This window comes from Megascapheus bottae, chromosome 21 (assembly GCF_031878675.1).
Source record: "Megascapheus bottae isolate mThoBot1 chromosome 21, mThoBot2.hap1, whole genome shotgun sequence".
Classification (NCBI taxonomy): domain Eukaryota; kingdom Metazoa; phylum Chordata; class Mammalia; order Rodentia; family Geomyidae; genus Megascapheus; species Megascapheus bottae.
In genome coordinates this window covers 24,883,151-24,909,511 of record NC_143529.1, presented here as the reverse complement: position 1 = coordinate 24,909,511, position 26,361 = coordinate 24,883,151, and the positions used below count along the sequence as shown (strand labels likewise).

Here is a 26,361-nt window from a genome sequence, read left to right as displayed (position 1 = left end):
TCATCTCCCCCACAAAACAAACAAAAAAACCCAAAGTGCTCCTTTTTAGACCTAGGGCTGGGACTAATGTGCTTTGGCCATCAGGCCAAACTGGATTGCTGCCCATTTTTGTAAAGTTAAATTGGAGCACAGCCACTTCATTTGTTTACAAATGTGGCTGCTTTTGTGTGCCATAACAGCAAAGCTGAGTAGTTATGGCAGGAACTATTTGGGCCACAGAGCTGAAAATATTGACTACCTGGCTTTTACCAAAAAAAACTTTCTGACTCCTGATCTAGTACTTTTCTTCATCTTAGTACCTCCTGAGAGGAAGAGAAAAGAACTCAGATGACATCTTCTAGCCACAAATAGATTATTGATTTTAGGTAATTTTCTCTGGAAGGCTAATGGATACCTTGCATAGGTGAATTAAATGATTCTTCTATACAGCTATACATTATTATATGAGAGTCAACCCCACTGCACTGCAATACAGACATGCTTATATACTTGCATCTTTTTTTTCCCCTTGTTCAAAGCAAGGTGTGTGTAGGGGGTTGATTTATTTCTTCCTGTGCTAGTCTCTGGATAATCTCTTCATTTCTATTATCACAATAACTTTAGTCTTTGTTGCATTTGTAGGAACAGGTTGAAATACTGGACTTACTTGGGGCTACACTAGCCCTGAAATGGCTGAATCTAACTTGAGCTTTAAAACTATCCACTTTTTGTTGATTTATGTCATTTGTTATACCCAGCCTATGTGCTCTTGTTGTAGCCACACCCATTTTCTTGAAAGTTACTGGGATCTTTTTTTTTTTTTTTTAATCTCAGTTTCTGCTAGGAATTGACCCAGAACTTTTCTCAATTGTATCACATCCTGTTTTTGTTCTTTTTTTTTTTTTTTTTTTTTTGCCAGTCCTGGGGCTTTAACTTAGGGCCTAAGCACTATCCTTGGGCTTTTCTCAAGGCTTGTGCTCTATCACAGTGGTGGGCAAGCACTCTACCACTAGGCCCAACTCCTGGTCCTCCTTTTTAGAATCATATCTTTAGGTTATCTGTCTTTTTGTTCTTCTCATACTGCCTGACAAAGTCCTTGAGCTTTTCAGGAGGCTGAGATCTGAGGATTGTGGTTCAAAGCCAGCCTGGGCACTAAAGTCTGTGAGACTCTTATCTCCAATTATTAACCACCAGAAAATGGGAAGTGGCGGTATGACTCAAGGAGTAGAGTGGTAGCCTTGAGCTGAAGAGCTCAGAGACAGTGCCCAGACCCAGATTTTGAGCCCCACAACTGACAAAAAAATTGCTTGTCTATGAAACTATACTGTGAAAACATTTATTTCTTGGCATTTTAAAAGGACTCCTTAATTCAGTACTATGGAGTATTGTAAGCATCGGTTGGCTATTTGATGTATCTTCTTTCTCAAAGGTCTCCCAACATTTGATTCGTCCTCTGATGTGCATGAGTCTGGCATTGCAGGGCCATGTGAGGGAGCTAACAGCATTGCTTCGAATGAAAGACCTAGAGATCCAGGAGTACCAGGAGACTGGGGCTACGCTGAGCCGAGGTGAGTGACTAGTGAGTGACTATTCTTAGAAGAACTGGATTGGGAGTAGTATAGGAAGTCCAAGCGTCTTAGAAAAGAGAAAAGCTCATTTGTATTAGAAAAGTACTTCCCGAGGCCTGCACACTTGTAAGTCCAGCTGCTCAAGAGGCTGAGATTAGAATCTCAGAGGAGAAGAATCATTTATTTAAAAGTTCAAAAGACCTCATTTTAAATTAACTAACAAGAAGCAGGGCTGAAAGCGTGGTTCAAGTGGTAGACCCTAGTGGAGCAAGTATGCTGTGTGAATGTGAGAACCCGAGTTCAAGCCCTGTTACCAGAAAAAGAAAAGAAATGAAAAATGCTTCCTTTAGGGTAGGTGCTAGTACTGGACCAGTAACTGGGACTTGAGCTGCATGCTACTTAACACTTCAAGGACCTGGCTGGCGGCCCCTGTGATCACCAGGAGCTGTGACAGAGTCCATACATGTCCTAGGTAATGATAAGCAAAGACTCTGGAAAGGGATAGTATACAAGACAATGCAAGCTAATACTAGACTAGGGTTAAACTGAGAGTTTAGCTGGATAGCTCCAATTTCAGAAAAATTCCTGCTACAAAGACCAAGGTGAAACAGGAAAATCTGCCTTTGTTGCTTATTGCCCTTTCCTTTTCCAGTTTGCTCATATACCCTCAACCCATTTTCTCTCATCAGAATGGGCTTTCTGATGTCATATCTTTCTTTTCTTTGCTAAGAAGGCCTGAACTGTGTTCTTTTCCATCTCACAGACAGGAAACACATCAGACTCATGTTTCTCTTTGTCTCTTAATTACAGGCCGGTTGAAGACTGAACCATTTGAAGAAAATTCTTTCTTGGAACAATTTATGTTAGAGGTAGGGTATTTGTTATTCCCTTTCTCCTTTTACAAATTTGGGCACTCAAAATACTTAGGTGGTAACTTAAGGGTGTTAAGTAGCGTTTGTAATTGGAAAACACTGTGTCTGACAAGTTGTCTATTGGAAGTTAGATACAGTTTAAGCTGTACATTGGGAAGATGGAGGAAAGAGCGTAAAAGGTGAAAGTACAATAATGAGCATTCATAGAACATCTCTATTAAAATATGGGGCATGGAGGATGAGAAGTGGGGTTCATTTTCCGATCTTAGAAAGCTCCGTTGGTCAGTTGTTAAACTTCTGTTTGTTGAGATGTGGAGTGGGAGAGGAGTCATTGTTTCTCATTCAGTCTTTTCAGCATCCAGCAGAAGAGGAAGGTAAAAATGCTCAGGGCTACCATTTGGGGACTGTCTTGTGGGCACAGCAGACTGTGGAAAATCACAGTGTTTATACAAGGAGATTGGCAAAGGAATGAATGGGGAGTAGATAATTGTGGCCTGTCAGAAGCTTCTGCCTAGGTTTCCCTTCTAAGGATTGGGCTTGGCCAAAAGAAATATCTATTGAATGCCAAACAGTGGGAGTATTAATATTAGTGACCTTTGATAATATCAGTCAATACTGGTCTTTTCCTTTTCTAACTCTTCTGGGACTTACTGTTATATAATTAGTAGCTTAGCATTATTGTCCTATTTCTAATTATACACATTAACCAAGTTGATGCATTATAAGTAATGAATGCTATCATAATATGATGTATAGATTAATCATATATATATATATATATATATATATAGTGTGTGTGTGTGTGTGTGGGGGGGGGGGTGATAGGGCTTGAACTCGTCCTGGATGCTGTCCCTGAGCTCTTTAGCTCAAGGCTACCACCCTACCTCTGAGTCTGGGCATTGTCCTTGAGCTCTTCAGCCAAGCCTTGACCCAAGCACCACTTCCCATTTTCTAGAGGTTAATTGGAGATAAGAGTCCCAGGTCCTTTTGTGCCTGGCTTGGCTTTGAACCTTGATCCTCAGAACTCAGCCTTCTGAGTAGCTAGAATTACAGGTGTGAGCTACCACCCGGCTAATCATATATATTTATCTTGCATCTTCCAGACTACTTGTAAGCTTTCTGTGGACAAACACTGAGTCTCATACCATTTTTTTTTTGCTAGTCCTGGAACTTGAACTCAGGGCCTAGGTACTGTCCCTGAGCCTTTCTGTGGCCAAGGCTAGCACTCTACTACTTGAGTCACAGCACCACTTCTGGCCTTCTCTGTTTGTGTGGTACTGAGACATTGAACGCAGGGCTTTATGTATGCTAGGCAAGCACTCTACTATGAAACCATATTCCTAGCCCCTTATACCTTTTAAAAACCTGAAGTTAGCATTTTTTTTCATAGTGCTAGGCATAAAGGAGGGTTTTTTTTGTTTTGTTTTGTTTTTTTACCAGTCCTGGTGCTGGAACTCAGGGCCTGGGCACAGTGTCCTTGGGCTTTCTCAAGGCTAGAGTTCTACAGTACTTGAGTCACAGTACTACTACTTCTGGATTTTTCTATGAATGTGGTACCAAAAAATCAAACTCAGGGCTTGGTGCATGCTAGGCAAGCATTCTACCACTAGGCCATGCTTCGGGGCCATAAAGCAAGTATTCTTGATTTGGTACCTGCCTATGTATATTGACTAAGCTATAATTCTTGCTATCTTAACACTAAGAGCAAAAAATGGGAGATGAGTGTCTAGTCCATATAGGAAAGCAGTAGTAACTCTAGGGAAGAAGGATAATGTGGCTGCGTCCTGAAGCAGAGTAGCTCAGATCTTCATAGGGAAAAAGACCATTAAACCTAAACATGTGACACAGACACTTGGTAGGCCACTTTTCTTTCAGCCAGCTTCTCCTGTTTATAAACTTGGGAGATTAATATAGGCTAGGCTGACTATTAGCCCTCTCTGTTACTAAATGTTTCATACTTACCCAGCTTGACTTATAGACATTTTACTCCATGTGCTTCATGCTTTGGCCATATCGAGTGACTTCTAATTTTTCCAAGTGCTATTTTCTCTTGCCTTTATGTGTATCTGTGCATTCTTCCCTTTAACCTGAATGCCTGATGCTTTTATCCTTATCTACCTTGTAAACTGCTATTCATCTTTACCTTCTTTGGGAAACATTCATTCATGTCTATTACAGAACCTTGGTTTACAGAGCTGTTATGACTTAAGACACTATAATATATTGTTTATATGTCTGTAAAACTACAGCTTTTTCTTTTCTGGGGTTTGAACTCAGGGGCTTGTACTTGCAAGCACTGAGTCATGCCTCCAGATTTTTTTGGGGGGTGGGTCATGGGGCTGGGACTTTGGGCCTGGACGCTGTCTCTGAGCTCTACAGTTCAGGGCTACTGCCCTACCTCTGGAGCCTCAGCTCCACCTCTGGTTTTCTAGTGGTTAATTGGAGATAAGAGGCTTACAGTCTTTAGTGCTTGGGCTGGCTTTGAACTTGGATCCTCAGATCTTAGCCTCCTTAGTAGCTAGGATTACAGGCATGAGCCACCATGCCCAACTCAGATTTTTTTTTTGGGGGGGGTGGGTCATGGGGCTTGAACTGGCCTGGGCCTTGTCCCTGAGCTCTTCAGCTCAAGGCTACCACCTTAACCTTGAGCCAAGCCCCACTTCCCTTTCTAGAGGTTAATAGGAGATAAGAGTCTGAGGTCCTTTTCTGCCTGGGCTGGCTTTAAACTGCAGTCCTTAGATCTCTCCTCAGATCTTTTATTTAATACTGGTTATTTTGAAATAGGGTCTTGCTTTTTGCCTAGGCAAGTACCTTGTCTGCAATATCCTTTTTTTATGCTTTTGATCATAGCTGGGATGCTAGATGTGTGCCACCATATTTAGCTTTTTCTGTTGGGATGGAATCTTCTAATCATTGCTACTCAGACTAGTCTGGAATTGCATTTCTCCTGATCTCAGCTTCCCACATAACTGGAATGAGAAGCACATACCATGGCACCCAGCTATTGGTTGGGGAGTCTTGGGTATATGCCCAGGCTAGCCTTTAACTTCAATCCTTCTGATTTCAGCTTCCCAAGTAGCTAGGATTATAGGCATGAACCACCAATGCCTAACTAATAATACAACTTTTTTTTTACACTCATTGGTGGACTCTGAAAGCAAGGATGTTGTTAAGTACATTTCTGTATCCCTAGCATGAATAATTGTACCTCGCTGTCGTAGGTTTGCAAATAAGTTTGTGAGAGAATATTTCAATAAGTATGAATGTGCCAGGGGATTTTGTAAAACTTGTGGCAATGTGGCCTGTGGGTTCAGCATTGCTTCTTAGAGCTGTATTTAAGGATCTCAGTTATTTTGCAGCCTTGAACAAATCACTCCTCTAAGAGTCACAATTTTCTCATTTGTAAAATTGAAGTTTCATCTCTTTCATGCTATTGGGGAGGGGAGAACCCTGTAGAATGGAATGAGGAAGCATGTAGAATCCAGGTGCTAGCCCAGAAAGGTATTTATGTTTTAGAACCAACTGTTTCAAGAGTTCTTGTTTTATAGGTTCTCAGTGGGTCACAGCCAAGCCTTATAGACAAGGAAAATTTTATTATATATGGAAAGAATTTGAGAGATAGGTAGTTGTAGCTTCCCATTAATTAATTAAGTTTTGTTGGTACAGAGGTTTAAACCCAAAGTCCCACACTTGCAGTATCTTTGAATCATTTCTCCAGCCCTTAAACTTCCAGACACAGAAATAGAGCCTTAGAAAGTTCAAATGACTTACTTACAGTCTGCATGTGTACAACCTTATGCATTTCTTTTGCTTAAAAAAAATTTTTTTTTTGCCAGTCCTGGAGCTTAACCTCAGGGCCTGGGTACTGTCCTTGGATATGTTTTGCTCAAGACTAGCGCTCTGTTACTTGAGCCACAGCATCACTTCTGGCTTTTTCTGTGTATGCTACCGAGGAATTGAACCCAGGGCTTAATGCATGCTAGGTGAGCACTCTACCACTAGGCTACACTCCCTGCTCAACCTTATGCAGTGCTTGACTCTGACTCACAGAAATAATTACTGTTTTCTTTTACTCTAACTGGTTGAACATATCAGTTATGGTAGACACAAGAGCTAAAGTAATGTAAATTCTTGTGACCTCTGGGTTTACTTCACTGTCTTCAGAATGTCCCGTGTAACTGCTACAACTGAAAGATTTCCTCCTGGACCTGTAGAGCTGTGACTACTGTATCTTTGCAGTTACTGTGCCTGCCTAGGTCCTAAAAACAGGACACAGGAGGTCCATGAGGTCAACCAAGGCTGAACTGAAAGGATGTGCTATCAAAATAAGCAACACAAAATAGGAAGATAAACAAACCAGGGAGACAGCTTGGGATGAAGGTACAGGGAGGGCAGGCCGATGTCAGAGGGCCACGCGGTCAGTGACTGGGGTCATTTCTTTCTCTTCTCTTTGGGAATATTGCTAGGCAAGAAGCCATAGAGTTAGGACACAGGGCCAGTAGGACAAAGATATTTCTAGGATACTGAAGTTAGGAAATTATTTCAGGATCAAACAGGAGTTACTTCTCCGTACTTAGTCCTTTTGCTTTCTCTTCTTCTCCTAGGAGCCTTTCATTTTTTACTTCCAAGAACCCAAGGGAGCTAAGTGCTGGTATCCTACTAAGTAGACAGAGAATACTGGCAATGTCCATTCAAGTCAGGGTTGGGTGGGGTGATTGTTGGCATGATCCTCATCTAGAGGAAGATTAGTATAGAGCACTTCCCAGGACTGGAGGCCCTTCTTAGGTATGGAAGAAAAGTTGAGCATTGAGGACTGCCGTACATGGCAGTGGGAACTGTGTTTAACATGAGAAGGCTGGCTTAGTCTCCTCTCAGTCCAGTCCACTGGAGGGAGTGCCTTCCCCTGGTCCTGTCCATGGCTCTCTCTCTCCATCTGGTTGCTATCAGTTTGTGTGGCTGCTGGTGGGTTCCTTATTTATTTATCCCAGTGTAATGGGGTGAGGAGGGAGCTGGCCTGGGGCTGGCTTTCTGAGGCCATGCCACTGAGCCACAGGCGGTTTGCATGGGTGTGTGAGTCACTGAGGCTGCATGCTGCTCAAACCAGACGTGGCCAGGCACAGGGACAACAGGCAGCCTAAAATAGAGCTCCTCCCTCTGCAGCTGGCAACCTCTGGCTAGGAATCAACCCTTAACACCAAAATCTGGACAGTGGCATGAAGTTATCTTCCTCTGGGTGTACGTAGTGGGGAGGGAGGTCCCAGACATAGAGATTTTGCAGTTCTCGCCTCTGTCTTCATACAAGGGTATTGAGCATTGCAAGAACTCTGCTTGCTATACTCTGAATTCTTAGTAAGATTTAAATAATCTTTCCAGCACAAAATATCAAACTAAGAAATTTGGAGGCTATGGTTAACATTGATTTCATACAGCATCCTAAGTGCAGTCAGGGTGGTTGTATTCTGAAAAGCTTTAATTGTTGTCATCATCTCTGTCTGTTTCAGTATGATTCTACAGCAGGTACTTTATTCCCCGAAGAAGGTAGTCATTGCTACTCTTCTGAAGCTGGAGTTTGTCAAAGTCACCTGAGGGGAGAGGGAGAGATCTTGAATTGGAAAACCGTTAACCCTTTAAGTTCATTCACAGAACATTTTACTGAGCTTTTTTAGCTAGTCTCCGTCCTTTACCAGCCTCATGAGTGCTAGTGTGACCCAGGAGTCTGCCCTTGTTCCTCATCTTTACTCTCCTTCACTGTACATTGTCTCATCTAGACCCCAGTGCAACATCATTGGCGTACCAGGGAGTGCCAGTTTTGTATCTCCACTGTGTTTCAGGCCCAAATTTCTTTTCTTTCATTCTTTTTGTTGGTTGTGGGGTTTGAACTCTGAGCTCTTCAGCTCAAGGCTATGCCTTATACCTGGAACCACTTTGCCACTTTCTGGTAGTTAATTGGAGATAAGAGTCTTGCAGACTTTAGTGCCCAGACTGGCTTTGAACTGCGATCCTCATATCTCAGCCTCCTGAGTAGCTAGGATTACAGGCACAAGCCACTGTGCCTGGCCTCAGGCCTGTATTTCAGTATCCTAAATATCTACTTGCACATCCCACATATTCCACATCCTAAGCATGTCCAAAATGAATTACTTCTCTTTTTTCCTTTGTTTTGTATAATTATTTACTTCCTAACTTCCTTTTCTTAAATTCCTCATCTTGGGATATTGTACCATTATCTTTTCAGGTTTTGAATCTAGAAATTAGGGAGTCATCCACTTTCCTCTTTGTGCTTCCTTTCAAAACCTGATTTATGAACTGGCTTTTGAATCTGCCTTCCTCCATTCCAGCTACCATTGCTTTAGGTTTGCTATTACCCTTTTTCACCTGGCCTTGCAACAGCCTCCTGACCTCCCTTCCTTTCAGTCTCTATTCCTTACTTATTGTGCCTGTATTTATATAAGAATGATCTTTGAAACAGAAACTAATTATGTCACTTTCTTGCTTAACGTCTCTCAGTGGCCTACAGAATAATATTCAAATTACTTTTTTTTTTTGCCAGTCATGGGGACTGAACTCAGGGCCTGAGCACTGTCCCTTGGCTTTCTCAAGGCTAGAACTCAACCACTTGAGCCACAGCACCACTTCCAGCTTTTTTTTTCTTGAAATCAAACCTGGATCTTCGTACATGCTAGGCAAGCACTCTTACCACTAGGCCAAATTCCCAGCCCCTCAAATTACTTTTTTTTTGTCTTTTCTTTTTTGGTACTGGAGATTGAACACAGGACGTTGCACTTGCTAGGCAAGCACTTTGCCTCTAAGCTACATCCGAGTCCTGGGCTTGATCTCAGGGCCTGAACACTCTCCTTGGGCTTTCCTCAAGGCTAGTGCTCTACCACTTGAGCCACAGTACCACTTCCAGCTTTTGTCTATGTGGTTCTGAGGAATCAAACCCAGGGCTTTGTGCATGCTAGGCAAACACTCTACCAGAAGGCCAAGCTCCAGGCCCCTCAAATTACTTCTATGTCAAACAAGATCACTCATGATCTGGATACCTTCATCCTGATCCTCCGTCCCTCCACCGCAACATTCTGTGTTTTTCACATCCTGAAAATATTGACAGCTTCTTGCTAGCACATACCTCAATCCATTTGCCTGATATTCTGTTTTCTCATCTTATTCAACATTCCAGCTCTGTGAAGGCATTCTTCCTTTTGTGGCTTCTCCATGACAAATTTTCCTTCCCTCAGTCTTTTTTTTTTTAAGGCATAATGTACCATCGTGCTTTTTCCACAGACTCTTCACAGACAGGGGATACAGATAGGAATGGGAAGGGAGACAGGACACTTGAGTTGGCCATCCCTTCCCACAGAGATGTTTCCATTACAGTGCTTGTCAGTTACTGGCTTCAATATTTCTTTCCTTTTTTTGAGACAGAGTCTAATTTTATAGCCCAGGCAGTCCTCAAACTCATGATCCTTTTGCCTCAGCCTCTTGAGTGCTCAAATTAGTAATGTACCATCACACCCAGCTCAATAGTCTTTCTTAACATGGTTTACACAGTACAACTCTCATCTGTTTTTCTTCTTAATCTCTGTGGTTGTTCCTTCCCACATTGTTTTGCTGGTATTTCTCTCTTCTTAAGGTTGGCCTGTTCAGAACTCAGTCCTTGTTTGTTTGTTTGTTTGTTTGTTTGTTTTGCCAGTCCTGAGGCTTGAACCCAGGGCCTGAGCACTGTCCTTGGGCTTTTTCCTCAAGGCTAGCACATTGCCACTTGAGCCACAGCACCACTTCCAGCTTTTTTATGTATGTGGTACCAAAAAATTGAACCAAGGTTTTCGTGCATGCTAGGCAAGCATTCTACATCAAGCCAAACTCCTAGCCCCAGTACCGCAACTTTCTTGTTGGTAAACCCAGATTTAATCTTTGTTGTAGATGCTACCTAACAACTTCAGACTTCCTGGCTAAAGTTTACCTGTGGAAACCTAACAGACAAATCTTAGTCAACATGTCTAAGACTGAATTCCTAATCTTGCCTCTCAAGTTGCTTTTCTAACAACCCCCTCCCTTCCCAGCTAAGGTGACAGAATCCTCATCCTTTCATTTATTTATGCCAAAAACTTGAAGTTAATCTTGGCTCTCATTTGTCTCTTCTCACGTCCTACACATATTCTTTTTTTCCTTTTCTTTTTTTTTTTTTGTGGGTCATGGGGCTTGAACTCAGCCTGGGTGCTGTCCCTGAGCTCTTCAGCTCAAGGCTACTGCCCTACCTTTGAGCCATTTTCTAGTGGTTAATTGGAGACTAGAGTCTCACAGTGCCTGCGCTGGATTTGACCCTCTATTCTCAGATCTCAGCCTCCTGAGTATCTAGGATTACAAGTGTAAGCCACCGTGCCTGGCTCACCATCATCTCTTATATCAACTTTGTCTGTGGCCCCCTTATTGTGTCCCTGATGCTCCTCCAGAAATCTAGAAGTATCTTAGATAGGTGATTCTGGCTTAAGGTCTCCCATAAAGTTGCAAACGCAGTTGGAAATGCAGCCATTCTATGCCCGGAAGAAGTTACATCAAAAGTCTCACATGTGGCTTTTTTCAGGATACTGTTTCTTTGCCACATAGTCTTTCCATAAGACTATTCACATGACATGGCCCTGGATTCCTTCAGAACCAATGGTCTAATAGATAGACCATAGATAGACCAAGAAAGCAAAACTACCATCAAAGGGAGTTGCAGTCTTTTTTTTTTTTTTTTTTTTTGCCAGTCCTGGGCTTGAGCTCAGGGCCTGAGCACTGTCCTTGGACTTTCTCAAGGCTAGAGCTCTACCACTTGAGCCTCAGCACCACTTCTGGCTTTTTTCTATGTATATGGTACTGAGGAATCAAATCTGGGTCTTCGTGTATGCTAGGCAAGCACTCTTATCACTAGGCCAAAGTCCCGGCCCCGGAGCTGCAGTTTTTTTATAACCTAATTTCAAAAGTGATGGGATAAGGAAGAGTAATAGAGGGTAAATTTGATCCAGATACATTATATGTATGTCTGGGAATATCACAGGGAAACCCCTTTGTGCATCTAATGTACACTAATAAAAATGGCATCACTGTCTCTCTCTATTCTGTTCATTTGAAATGAATGGTCAGGTCTGGATCACATGAAGAAGAGCGCATTAAGTTCTACCTCATAAGGGGAGCTGTGTCAAAGAATCTTGGGACATACCTCTGTGGAGTCCAATGTGTTTTTGTTCACATGTCACTTTCCCAATGGTGTTTACCTCGACTGCTCTATTTAAAGATGTAAGCCATATCCCTGCCCTTCTGTATCTGGCACTCCCATTTCTCTTTACCATGTTCAAATTCATTTTTTTCCACCACAGGCACTTATCACCCAATATATTACCATAAGTTTAGTTATTTTATTATACTTATCATTTGTGGTCTCTCTCCCTCCTCCCACTAGAATGTAGGCTCAACAAGAACAAGGATTTGTTTTTTGTGCACTGGTTTATCCGACATGCTTAGAATAGTTCCTCCACATGTGGGGCACACTCAGTAAATATTTGATGAATGAATAAAAGGGATTATACCTTCTCCTTTTTTTTCTTTTATTTTTCTTTATTTTTTTTCTTTTATTTTTCCCCTCTTATGAACCGGCCATTAAATGATCATGTGAACAGATATGTAGTCTAGTTAGCTGTTTGTGCTTATGCCTTGTTTCTTTGATGTTTTTGTTTTCTGGAAGGTAACTCCTGAGTACAAACTGCAAGCAAGCAAACAAAAAAAAAAAAACTATAAAAAAAGAGTAAGTTAAGCTGAGCATTGGTGGCTCGTGCCTGTAACCCTAGCTATTGAGAAGGCTGAGATCTGAGGATTGCTGTTTGAAGGGCAGGCTGTGAGACTCTTTTCTTCAATAAACTACTCAGAAAAAGCTGGAAGTGGTGCTGTAGCTCAAGTGGTAGAGAGCTAGCCTTGAGCACAGAGATGCTCAGGGACAGTGCTCATTCCCTGAGTTCAAGCCCCAGGATCGAGAGAGTGGCAGGGGGTGGGGGGTGGGGGAGAGGAGCAAGTAAAAAAACAGCACCAATTTCACCTACCCCAAACCATCTGAGGATTAGTGTGCATTCTTCCAGCTGAGAAAGTGTAAAGGCCACAGATAGCCAAAAAGTAAGTTCTTATTCCCTTTTCCTGCATAGGGAACAGATAACTTTTCTCCCCTTTCTTCCATTTCTCTCTATTTTATGTTGCTATGCTCAAATAAATCTCTGCCAAAACATAAAAAAAGAATTGCTGATTAGTAGAATATGAACTTAGTAAGATAGTAACAGGGTTAAATTGTAGGGTCCTTAAATAGTAGGCTGGAGGGTCAGACTTCCATCTTTATTCTGATATTTCTCCCCATTTTATTTATTCCCCATTTTAGTCCTGTCATTAACATCTGTCATTACGTGCAAAGACACATCTCATAGGAAGGAGACAGGTTACTTTCTCCTCGCAGGTATCAATTAGTATGGTAGACAGTGGAACGCTATTGAAAGTTTTAACTGGAGAGCTGACTTATGAAGGTAATGTTTTAGGACGTCCAGGTCACCGTTGGTATGCTTGTATGAGCTAAAGAATAGTGTTCCATTGACAGACTGGGAAAATAGTGGGTGGGGCACAAATGAATCTAATGTTGGGTATTGATAAGAGTGATTTTCTTTGCACCAAACACAAATCCACCAGTATTTGTGCTCTAGAATGAAAATCCCTTTGTGTTCCATGGCAAGTAGGTGGCTGTAACATGCTTCTCATCTATTTGTCTTCTGATCTTTTTTTCTCTTTTCTTTTCTTTTTTAATTGCATTGTATTGTCAGAGTAACGTATATAGGGGTTACAGTTACATTCCTTCTTCTTTTTTTTTTTTGGCCAGTCCTGGGCTTGAGCTCAGGGTCTGAGCACTGTCCTTGGATTTTCTCAAGGCTAGAGATCTACCACTTGAGCCTCAGCACCACTTCCGGCTTTTTTCTATGTATGTGGTACCAAGGAATCGAACCCGGGTCTTCATGCATGCTAGGCAAGCACTTTAACCACTAGGCCAAACTCCCGGCCCTCCTTCTTTTTTTTTAAGAATTTATTAATGTTGATTTTTACATCATATTTTAAATGACAAGTTTAACAAACAAGTGTTCAAGGAGGGAATCTCTATTTACAATCACTGGGAAGTACATTCCTTCTTGAACATTAAATACTCCTTCTCATGTTTTTCTCCCACTTTCTCTCCCCCTATCTCCTTCCAATCATCTGACCTTTTCTTTCTTTGAGGTTTTCTTTCTGTAATTCCAGAATCCTGTTACCAGGACTCACCACTTTTATTCTTTTTGATCTAAGAATGAATAAAAGGGACGTTCTTCATATTCGTTTACAAAGCTATATCAAGGCCCTCCTTTACTCCTTTTCTTCCTCCCTTCCTTTCTTTTTTCTGCAATGTAACAGATAAAACCCAAGGCCTTGCTCATGCTGAGGAAGCTCTCTATCTAGTAAACCTAATAAGAGCTATCCAATGATAACCCTTAGAGTTCTACATATATTTGCAAAGAACAAGGTATCAATTGTCATAACCTCATAAATCAAATCTAAACTAAATAGGTGGATATAACTAGTTATGGTGACACTGTAATCCTATCACTCAGGAAAATGAGACAGGAAATCTTGAGTTCAAAGCCAGCCCAGGCAAAGGTAGTGAGATCTAATCTAGAAAATAAAATGAAAAGCAAAGCAATAACAACAACAACAAAAACCAACCTGAAACAAAAAGGCTGTAGCTGAAGTGGTAGCATAGTTTCCTATCGTGCTTGAAGCTCTGGGTTCATCCCCAGTGCTTCAAAAAAGGGTTGGTAGGGGGCATGGCTTAAATGGTTAAGCACTTGCCTAACATGTACAAGACTCTGGCTTTGATCCCCAGAATTGGAGCAGGGGGTGGAGTTGGGGGCGGGAAAGGATAGATACACTGTATGACTTGTCATTTATGACAGAAATAGTGAAGTGAAGTAAAACTACAGATTATATTATTTTCTTCCTCAGAACCAGCACAAATCTGTGTATCTATCCTGTATCTTTGTTGCCTTCTATTATAAGAACTTCTGTACTTCTGACTCTTTAGCTTATGTAGTATTCAAGAGAAGAATCATCTTGCCCATTTGTTTCCCCATCCTGCCTGCCTGCCTGCCTCATGTCTGTCTTTCCTCCCTTCCCTTCCCCCCTCTCTTCTTTCTTTCTTTCTTTCTTTCTTTCTTTCTTTCTTTCTTTCCTTCCTTCCTTCCTTCCTTCCTTCCTTTCTTTCTTTCTTTCTTTCTTCCTTTCTTTCTTTCTTTCTTTCTCTCCTGGGGCTTGAATTCAGGGCCCAAGTGCTATCTCTGAGTTTCTTTTGCTTAAGGCTAGATCTCTACCACCTGATTCACAGCTCTACTTTAGGCATTTTTGGTAGTTTATTGGAGGTGAGTCTCATAGACTTTCATACCCAACCTGACTTTGAACCCTGATCCTAAAATCTCAGCCTCTTGAGTAGGTAGGATTATAGACATGAACTACCAGTGACCTGCTTATTTCCTTTACTAAACTGCACTGTTGTACCTTGTAAAGAACCACAGTCAGTGTGTATGGTTTAGAGGTCTTGGCATTAGATGATTTTCTGGCATTGGTGCAAACACGCACACACACACACACACACACACACACACACACACACAAAACAAACAAACAAACAAAAACCATGCTTTTATTTTATTTTATTGGGGCTTGAACTTAAGGATCTGGGCCCTATCTCTGAGCTTTTCTGCTCAAGACTAGTGCTCTACCACTTTGAGACACAGCTCCACTTCCAGTTTTCTGGTGGTTGTTAATTGGAGATAAGAGTCTCACAGATTGGACTGGGAGTTTGGCCTAGTGGTAGAGTGCTTGCCTAGCATGCACGAAGACCCGGGTTCGATTCCTCAGTACCACATACATAGAAAAAAGCCAGAAGTGGTGCTAAGGCTCAAGTGGTAGAGCACTAGCCTTGAGAAAGTTCAAGGACAGTGCTCAAGCCCTGAGCTCAAGCCCAGGACTGGCAAAAAAAAAAAAAAAAAAAGAGTCTCACAGATTTTCCTGCCCTGGAAGGCTTTGAGCTGTGATCCTCAGATTTTAGCTTCCTCAGTAGCTAGGATTACAGGCATGAGCCACCAGCATCTGGCTTGTATTGCCATTTTTTTCCCTCCCCCTGACACCCTGAATTTATCAAGTAGCTCTCATAACTTAAAATTTAGCTTTCTTAGTTTCCTAGGAAAAAACAGCTAAAGATTTTTCTCTGGAGGGTTATCATCTCTGCTTTATAACTAATAAATTGACACTTCAATTTTTACTTATTATCAGTCTCTTTTCTAGAGTCTTATCCCTAAATGAAAATGAACTAGTGAAAATGAACTTAGAGACCTTTAGTAATCCCCACAGACAGTGTGGGAATGTAGCTTACTTGTAGAGTGTTTGCCTAGCATGCTTGAAACCCTGGGTTTGATTCCTTAGTACCAAAGCTGGTAAGTGGCACTGTGGCTCAAGTGACAGAGTATTAGATTTGAGCAAAAGAAGCTCTGAATTCAAGCCCCAGGAATGGCAAAAAAAAAAAAGTAACCCCCAATCCTTATGAGATACTGCTTAAACAACCAGATAAAGACACAAAGTGACAGTTAAAAAAAAAAAGAAGAAATGTACTCCTTACCTGACTTATATAACTGTAGCCCCTCTGTACATGACCTTCACAATAAAGTTTTTTAAACCCACAAAAATAGACAAGGGCTTTAAAGCTATGTATCTCATTCTCTCTCTCCATTCCCCTCTTCCTTTCTCTTTCCCTCTCCTCTTCCCTTCCGCTTTCTTTTTCTGACTTTCTGTCTCTGTTTCTATATGTATCTATCTTTCTCTGTCTCTCTTCATGCCCCTCTTTGCTGTCTCTAATTGTCTCTGTTTCTCTCTATATTTTTCTTTCTCCCTCACCTCCTTGGAGTCTTTGTTTCCCTCACTGGCCTGAAACTTCTGTGAGTCAAGTGATCTTGTGTTAGCCTCCAAAGTAGGTAAGACTAACAGGTGTGTCCTACCATGCCTGAGTCCCCACTAATTCTTATTAAAAACACCCAAGAGGCCAGGCACTGGTGGATCATGCCTATAATCCTAGCTACACAGGGGACTGAGATCTGAGGATCACAGTTTAAAGTCTGTGAGACTCTCATTTCCAATTAGCCTCCAGAAAATCGGAAGTGGAGTTATGGTTCCAAGTAATAGAGTGCTAGTCTTGAGGTGAAGAGCTCAGTGAGAGCGTCCAGATCCTACATTCAAGCGCTACGGCCAATGAACCAACCAACGCCAACAAAAATACACCTGTAACTCCTGTACCACTTGTAATATCATCTTAGAGTTTCAAAGTGTCATAGCAAGTGTTTGGAGATTTCTTATTTGGATGTTGTGCCCTTTGTTCAGTGAATTCAGCAGACTCAGCCATACAACCCCTTCCATCGAACCTCTCATGTTCAGGAAAAAAATCCTATAATTTTGGGGCATAGCCTGACTGGAAAAACCCTTTGTATGCTGAGTGGGAGATATGGAAGTTCTTCCCGGGGGGGGGGGGTGCTCTCTTATTTAACTCATAGCTTCCTTTTAACTTTATTGGTTAGAAAAGGGAAGAAATATTCATACCCCCTTTGCCTCTGTTTTCTTCCAACAATTTAGGAAATTTAGCACCAGATGATTTTCCTGGGCTTCCTTCCTCTGATTGAGTGAAACCTTATCCAGGGACTGATTTTCTAGCTGTGTAGACTGGTCAGAACCACTTGTGTGGACCAGCCATGAAACACAGACCAACGGCCTGTCTCCTGAACAGCTTCTGAGCTCTGGAAGCCTGAATCAAATGACCATTGTACTGGCCCTGTATTGGGGCACAGAATGCTAGTTTTTAGCTTGTCCTCATATATAAATATAGGTCTCTCTAGATATAAAAAGTGAGAGAGTCTGTAGGTAGCTTTTTTTTTTTCTATGCCCCCTTTCATGAGGCCAGCTAATGAGATACGTATCAGTAAAAGCCTGATGCTTTGTGGGATGGAGCCTTTTAAACTGAATGTGCCTGGCTTAGTTATGGCAAATATTTACCAAAAAAAGAGGGGGACATACCATATAAAATTAGAGTTCTGAAAATAGTACTGAGAGAGGGAAAAAGAGAAAAAAAACAGGACAGAAAATACAAGCCAGTCTGTTTGGGGAAAAGGGAAAAAGAGATAAAATGAGAGAAACCTCGGCAGTAAAAACAGCATCTTGGTAAACAGGCTATAAAAAAAAATTGTGACCTGCTTTCTGGCAGCCCCGGTGGCTGTCAAGCGGGCGAAGGTGGCGGAGCTGGCGTCTGTGTGGACACACCGTGCCCAGGGCGCACAGCAATCCTGGCCGCGCAGGGCGTTAAATTTAGCCACATAATGATGGGTCTGAGGAACAGCCTCTTGTTGACCACACCGTAATTACTGCTTCACTTTATGAATTTTATTTTGCTTATTCTGTTTCCTCCTCCTTTGGCATGAAAGAGGCCTGGAGTGGGGGGAGTCCCGCCTCCGTACCCCTCCCCTTGGTGAACAAATGAGTCTTCATAGAAACTTGGGCTCCTGTGCCCTCAGGGTAAAGTATGAGCGCTCTTGATTAATTAGAGTGGGAAGAGGTGTGCAGGCTCTTGCCTTGCTAACTCTACTTCTCAGAGCTCCTGGAGAAAAATGTCCTGCTGTCTTGGACTTTGATGACACTTTCATGTGAATCCAAGAGATTCGGGCTCTTATTCTGTTTATGTCTTCTAGAACAAGCCCCCCAAGTAGTGCTAGATTTTCTCTAGTCTTTGGTTCTAAGTTCCCCAGCTTGGCAGTTTAGGGTTGACGGCTTTTATTTATTGTTTTTAAATCATGAAGAAATGCATTGTTTTATCTCATGATGATAACTAAGGGCTGAAAGATAACAGTCTAATAGAATCAAATAACTGTTTGCATAATATAAAAATATATGTTTAGAGCAGCCTGTTGAAACTCCCAAGTGTTGTCAACAGTGGAGTACTTGGAGAGATGCTGACTTGGGATTAGTTTGCCATGGCCATATCAGAACATTATCTCTGAAGCTCCAGGGAAGGTGCCAGAGGTCCTGGGTCTCAGCCCACAGAACCTTATGGAGGAGAGGATACAGGCTGATGGGCATTAGAAGATGAACTAGCTCCTGGGTCATTGGAGGTCACACTCTTGACCGTGACCTAGGCAGGCAGTTACCTATGGCCCCACAGTGGCCCTCCAACTGAGGAAGTGGTGGAAAAGGAAAAGCAAACAGGGTTTGTGGTCAGGGTACTGGCTTGTCCATCACTGGTGAGGACTGTCCTGTTTGTGTGTCATGGGTGGCTAGGCTCCTCCCCAGGCCAAGCAAGAACGTGTCAAGGATAAGCTTCTTGCAGCTCTTGTTTTCTCAAAACAAAGGAAACTCCTTGCATTGCTGGAAGTCGCGTGCTTGGATGCTGAGTTTGTTATTGCCTGATAACCTGGCCACCAACCCCTGCCCTCCTCTTCACCCCATACAGCCAGTGGTTAGGCAGGAGCAGCTTCCTGTCTTCACCCGAGGCAGCAGGTTCACTCTCTATTGACCTCAGAAGAGGGAAAAAGAGAAGAGCTAGCCCTCCTATCCCTGGACCTATCAACTTCTCTCCTGTGGAACCTTCTAGAACAGTGATTTTTTAAAGTAATCTGAAGCATGGTGTTACTGCAAAGGACTAATATGCAACTAATATACAACATGTGCTTCATATGACATTATACAAGTTCAGTAACATTCAGATTTTGGATCCTCTTTATTGAGATGAATCTTTTGAATATATTTGGGTGTCATGACAATGTCACATTACTGTAAATTTTAAAATGCTTGCACTTGTTTCTGTATTTTCATAGACTTGTTACAGGGAATTCATGGATCAGTTTCTGATCATCATGCTTTCCCTGTGACCTTTTTTTTTTTTCCCTGTTGCTCAGTCTGTCCTCAAACTCTGAGATCCTCCTTCCTCAGCCTTAGCCTCCTGAGTAGCTTGGATTGCTCAGATCAAAGGTACAAGCCCCTCTGGGCATGGTAGCTCATGCCTGTAATCATTGTTCAAAGCCAGCCCAGGCCAGAAAATCTGTGACACTCTTATCTCCAATTAACCATCAGAAAAACAGAAGTGGCATTGAGGCTGTAAGTAGTAGAGTGCTAGCTTTGAGCTGAAGAGCTCAGGGACAGCACCCAAGCCCTAGGACTAACGAAAAGATAAAAGGGCACAAGCCCCCATTCCTGGTTCTGATTCTGGTTCTGACTGTACTTTAAATAATAGCATTGCAGAACTTATAAAGACCTTGGGAGTTGAGGTATTCTCTATCTGAATGTAGTAATGTGGTGAAGATGACTAGAAAAATAAATTCTTTTTTTTTTTTTTTTGCCAGTCCTGGCTTGAACTCAGGGCCTGAGCACTGTGGTTGGTCTTTCTCAAAGCTAGAGCCCTACCACTTGGGCCACAGCACCTCTTCCGGCTTTTTTTTTCTATGTATGTGGTACTGAGGAATCAAACTCAGGTCTTCATGCATGCTAGGCAAGCACTCTACTACTAGGCTAAACTCCCGGCTAGTAAAATAAATTCTTAATATTTTTTTTGTTATAAAGGTGATGTACAGAGGAGTAAAAGTTACATATGTCAGGTAGAGAACACATTTCCCTTGCTTTCTCCCAGTAAGAAAAAGGAATTCTTAAGGAATAAGAAGTACAGAAACTCAGTTGCCAAGTTATGCTAACATGCTCTAACAGTGAGGTAGATGAAACTACAGATTTTTTTCCCCCAAGGCCATGGTTCTATGATTCTAAGGTTAAATGGTTTGAGGCCAAGAACTAAAATAAATGATCATGATTTTCCTGTGGGGCACTGAGTCTAAACCTTAAGCTATACACCGGATGATTTAACAATGTAAGAAAGAAGAAAAAAAAAGAGTGGTTATTCTCATATAGTTCAATTTGCTATTATCACCTAGATATGAAGTCTTTTCTTTCTACAGATTGAATATGTATATATACACATATATACATATAGAGTCAGCATTATCTTAGTCTTCTGTTAAGAAGGCACCAAATTGTTTCTAGAGCTTGGGAGATCTAGGATTGAAGAGAAAAGTAAATATTGGCAGAGTTGATGGAATTCAAGTGAGCGATAAGATGAGCCTTAGATTTAGAAATGTGCATTATTGCCAGGATACTTGACAGCCTCGTTTGGAGGATGGTAATGGTAAGGAAATATTCAAGAAAGGAGGTTAAAAGTGCAGGTCAAGAGGACATGATTGGAAGGGACTGTCCACACAATCAAGAGGTTTTCCTTGAGAGGTGGGGAGGGGTAGATAAGGGGTCTGAGAGGGAAACTTGTTTGGAAAGTAACTCAAGAATTTAAAAGACTGAAGAGTCTCATGAGGACAGAACTGAAACCTGTAAATTCCTCCATTGCTGAAGGATGTTAAGAAAAGAAGTAGACCCAGTCAGAATCTTTGCTTCATTTCTAAGATGCCACCAACCCCAGAGAACTGCAGTCAGGAAATTAACCAGATGGGAGCTACTGCTCTCATGCTTACAATGGCAAATGGCTTTCCTTGCTTCTAGAATAAAGTCCAAACTTATAACTAAACCATATGGGCCTAACTGAAGGAAGCCTACCGGTCATCCTAGCAACTACAGGAGGACTAAAATCAACAGATTAGGGCCCAGATGTATACCCAGACAGGAAATGAGACCCTATCTTAAAATAACCAGTGAAGCCAGGTGTTGTTGGATAACACCTGTAATCCTAGCTACTCAAGAGGCTGAGATCTGAGGGTTGTGGTTCAAAGCCAGCCCAGGCAGGAAAGTTAGTAAAACTTATCTTTATCAAGGAACTAGAAGTGGAGCTGAGGCTCAAGTGGTCAAGTGCTAGCACTGAGGGAAAAAAAATAGCTTAGCGACAGTGCCCAGGTGCCAAATTCTTGCCCTAGTTCTGGCACAAACAAACACCCCAAAATAGCAACAACAAAACAGAAGGATAAACAAATGCATGCAAGGTACTCAATAGACACGATGTGGAAAATAACCTATGTAACTTGTGGGCAGAGATGGAAAGGTATTCCTAGGGAAAAGCAAAGGAAATGGTAACATTGGCCAAAAAGAATACCTAACTAATGAAACAGTAACTCTTTAATAATGACAATAAAATTATATTAAAAAATAATGCCAAGCACTGGTGGCTCATGCCTGTAATCCTAGCTACTCAGGAGGCAGAGATCGAAGGATTGTGGTTTGAAGTCAGCCTGGGCAGGAATGTCTATGGACTCTCATCTCCAGTTCAACATCAAAATAGCTGTTCATGGAGCTGTGGTACAAATGGTAGAGCAGTAGCTTTGAGCCAGAGAAGCTCAGAGACTGCCCAGGCCCCAGGCCCCAAGTTTTAGCTCTGAGGCACACGTGTGTACACCGCCCCCCCCCCCCCCGTACACACACCACAGACAGAGCAAATAAACAACCCTTACACTGTGCAGCTGCTCAATCCTGTAATACATACGTGGGAGGTGGAAGCTGGGAGATCACAGTTTGAGAACAGCCTAGAGATGAAAGTTTTGAAATACTATCACATTCAACGATGAGGTGTGATGGTGTCTGCCTGTCTTCCCCAGCAACCTAGGAAATCATAAGTCAGAGGATGTAACTTCAGCAGGCCTGGGCATAGAGAGAGATCCTACCTCAAAAATAACCAATGCAAAAAGGTGCTCAGGTAATAGAGATCCTGTCTTGCATGTATGAGGTCCTGGGTTCAATTTCCCAATACTGCCAAACAACATCAATAAAACAGTGAAAAGCAGGGATAGAAGCATGGCTTTGTTGTTGACATGTTGCCTAGGATGATAACAAAAATAATTAAAGCTTGCTGGTAGTGGTGGCCCGCAGCTGTAATCCTAGCTACTCAGTAGGTTGAAATCTAAGGATCGAGGCTCAAAGCCAGCCTGAGCATAAAAGTCTGAGACTCTTATCTTCAAATAACCACCAAAAATGGGAAGTGGTGCTGTAGCTCAAGTGGTAGAGCTGAAGAGCTCAGGGACAGCATTCAGGCCCCTAGGTCAAGTCCCACGACTGACCAAAAAAAAAAAGCCTTTTATTATCTGACCTCTTAACTGTATCTCCAACTTCATCTCCCACAGTGTGTATGTATGGTCCTGAGTTTAAAGTCAGGACCTTGCATTTACTATACAGGCACTCTGTCACTTGAGCTGTAGCCCAGGTCTCACATTTATGTCTGGACCAGCCTGAATCATAATCTTCTTGTTTTTTCCATGTAGCTAGGATAACAGATATGAACTATGATACCTAATCTTTTCTGTTAAGAAGGGGTCTTGATGGGCCAGGAGTTTGGTCTAGTGGTAGAGTGCTTGCCTAGCATGCACGAAGACCCAGGTTTGATTCCTCAGTACCACATATATACTAAAAAGCGGGAAGTGGTGCTGAGGCTCAAGTGGTAGAGCCTTGAGAAAGTCCAAGGAGAGTGCTCAGGCCCTGAGCTCAAGGCCAGGACTGGCAAAACAACAACAACAAAAAACCCAGAAAGGGTCTTGCAAACTTTTTTTTTTTGCACAGGCTGGCCTCAAGCTGTAGTCCTCCCAATCTCTGCCTCCAGGATAGCTAAGATTGAATGTATGAGCCATTGCACCTGGTCAAATCCCCTCCTTAGGCTCAGCCACACTCATACCCCCCCTTACCCTCCTTCTGTATCAAATCTACACTTAGTCACAGCAAACTGTGAATTCTTGGAGCCCATCGTTATTTTACTTTTAGTCCTTGGTACATTCTGTTCTCCTTGGACCCTCCCTTGCCACCATCAGCAAAGATATTCCTCCAGATAACTCCTGTTATTATTATTATTATTATTATTGATCCTTATTTTGTTTTAAAGTGCTGGGGATGGGACTCAGGACCTTGTGCATGCTAATGAAGTTCTCTCCCACTGAGCTCTATCCCCAGGTCATTGTTTGGATTCCAGTGATGTTACTTGCTTGAATGTGTCCTGGTGTTTGGTGTCATTGCCTTTGTTTTGTGCTACTCTACCGCTTTGTCACGGCCAGCTCAACACTATTGTAACTAATGGCATCTCTGGTATGCCCTAATAGGAACAGGTTTATTATATGTAGTTTACCTTTTCTAATCCACTGAAAGAACGCCACAGCTTTTTGTGCTGCTCTGTATTCTGCAGAGGTCTTTTGCCTTCATGACTTCCTTTGACTCTCGTAACTAAACTGGTGAGATAGCAGGCTTCATTGACACAAATATATTGGTCACCAACTCCAATAAGAAAGAGACTAAAAGTAAAAAATAGATTGATATAGTTTTTATTTTAAAGTTATTATCTTAGTTTTAGGACCACATAAGGCTGAGAAAATGACATAGATTCACTAGTAAGGAAACCAGAACTTCACCCTTTAACTTTCTAGTACAGTGCTCTGCTCGCTATCCTGTATGGTCTCTGAGGCTTTGTTGTAAAAGAGTTTATTTGTATAGGGAGAAAATGCAAAGGCTAAGAAAATACTCCTGTAACTCATCTTAAATTTGCCCACTGAAACACAAGTTCTGAAATTTGAGGGAAAAATGGCCAAGCACCAAGACAGATTATCCTCATATAGAAGGTGAAGGAAAAATGTTAGAACCATGAGACATGGAAATGAGCTGAGACAGAGTTGGAGGGAATCCTCTGTCCTGGAGAAGGATCTGAGAGACACTGACATTTTTAGCTGCCAAATGTTTTCCTTGGGGCTACCCTGAGAACAGACTAGCCAAGTGGGATAAGAAGAGAACTAGGGGATATGTGCTGGCTCTCTTCCATCGCTCACAATTCCTCAGGCCCTGAACAAGGGAAGTAGAAGAGCTAGCATTCTCAGTCCCCGCCCCCCCAATCCTGCTTTTTTTATCTCCCATTTCTTGAGAGCCCAAGTGAGTGAGTGGCTCTCATCCAATTCAGCAGAAACCTAGTCTGTGTGCAGGTCTGGCCACAAGGCCAGGTTCAAAATTATTCCTGTGCTCTGCCTTTGAGAACATGGCCCTGCTTCTCTCACCAGCAGGAATCAGTAAATTCTAGCCATACGGGACCCAGACACTCTTTGTCTGGCTATGTTTTCCCAGTGTCTCCTGAGGAGTGATTCAGGGCCAAGGTGACAGTGGGTTTGGAGCCCAGATGAAAGGATCGTGGGGACCACAAGACAAGATCCCTTGTGTGGCTGCTGCTGGAAAGAGGAGGGAGGGAGTGTGTGTGGAGGGCCGTGACGCAATTGCCCTGGCTAGAGGGCAAGGAGGAGGGGAAGGCTGGTGGAGTGTCTCCTTATAAAGAGGGCCTCACCACATGAAGCAGGGGGTGAAGGTGATCCCACTGTGAGTCACCCAGGAAGGGACGCCGTGTGCCCAGAGCCCAGAAGAGAGAAACCGGTGCATTCCCACTCTTTCCTTCTACGATCCTTTGCGTAATATGGATGGCTTTAGTCACTCAAAGCTGTATTCCCTCTCTTTCTGCCCCGAATCTATTCTCCCCCCTGCCCCCTGCTTTTTTTTTCCTGGATTACTCCGATGGTTTGACTAATTTTTTCCCCACTGAATTTTGGAGTCTATTGATTCAAGAAACTCAAACTATACTAATTGTGTTTGCTTTTGTATAGATGGTCTGTTGGCTCTTTGCCAAGCATGGTCATTCTTGGTTTGTGTTTGCTTTCTTCCTTATCTTCAGCCAAGGCAGGTCTCACATCCTGGACTGGAATCTGGAAGGATTCTAGGGTGCCCTGCATCCAATTGCCCTTCAGTTGAAGGCAGTTAGAGTCTGGCCTTTATTGAGGTCTGGGACAGCAGAGAGCTCTGGGGAGTGTCCCTGTAATCAGCCAGCCACCAACTCCACACTGCCTTGTAATAAAGCAGCTCTATATTTGTTCTGTTTATAGTCTCCTCTGTAATAATGCCACAGCCCTCACTTCTCTCTTTCTCCTTGGGGAGATTTTTTGGGTAGTAGAAAATTTCAGAGATGTTAAAGAGGGCTGTAGACTCAGAAAACGTTTTTATCTGTGACTTCAGTTGGGAAAATGCCCAGGAAAGGCAAGGCAGCCCATGCCCCGAGGAAGCAGTGTGCTGTGGGAGTGTGTGGTGTGTGTGCTCTGTGGCTGGGAGGTGTGTGTGAAGCGGTGGGCGTGGTGCTATGTGGTTGAATAGATGGGGGCAGTGCTGTGTGTGTGTGTGTTTATGTTTATGTATGTGTGAGAGAGAGACAGAGAGAAAGAGAGGGGGGGGGAAGCGAAATGATGGAAAACCCTGGCAGATTTCAAAACTGTCAGGTATGTTGGACAGTGTTAGCTAGTTTAGCTCCAGAATGGAACCTTTTAAGGGTGACATTCTATTCATTCTTTCAACAGATCCACTTTGCTCTACTCTCTAGCCTGTTGAGGCTAGGCCCCATGGTTTTGCTAGCATTCCTCAATCCCTCTGCCAGCCCCTCCCAGCTCCTCATCTCACTCATAGTTAGCCAAGGAGAAGCCAGGGACAGATAGTTGTAGAGAAGGAGTGAAATGTAAGGCGCCGTGATGTCGATAGAGAGAGTAGCCTGGTGTCCCCTTCTTCAACACCTCAGTCCACCTTTGTAGTCAGTCCTGGGAGTTGTTGTTGCCAGGCTATTGCCAACAATTCTGTTTCTTCCTATTTCCCTCCCCCCTCTATTTCTTCCCACCTCCCTCAGATTCTATAAATACTTTATTATATGGCACTAGTAAAACTTCAAGTATTTCTTTTTATTAGAGCCACATAATATGGTAATTGTGTGACAGAACACAGCTCCCGTGAGTAGCTCCCGCCCTCTTCCTAGGTGTGGCTTCTCACCACCTCAGCTAGGGCTA

General features: G+C 42.6%; 1 protein-coding gene across 2 annotated transcripts in view; it reads left to right on the top strand.

Moving 5' to 3' along the window:
* The window catches only part of Nhej1 (non-homologous end joining factor 1), a 106,108-nt gene that overhangs the window by 13,431 nt on the left and 66,316 nt on the right, over positions 1–26,361 (top strand). For both annotated transcript variants that reach the window (XM_090354392.1, XM_090354393.1), the window contains exons 4-5: positions 1,409–1,547; positions 2,358–2,416. In XM_090354392.1, coding sequence (XP_090210518.1) covers positions 1,409–1,547; positions 2,358–2,416 — 198 coding nt within the window. The remainder of the gene's footprint in view (positions 1–1,408; positions 1,548–2,357; positions 2,417–26,361) is intronic.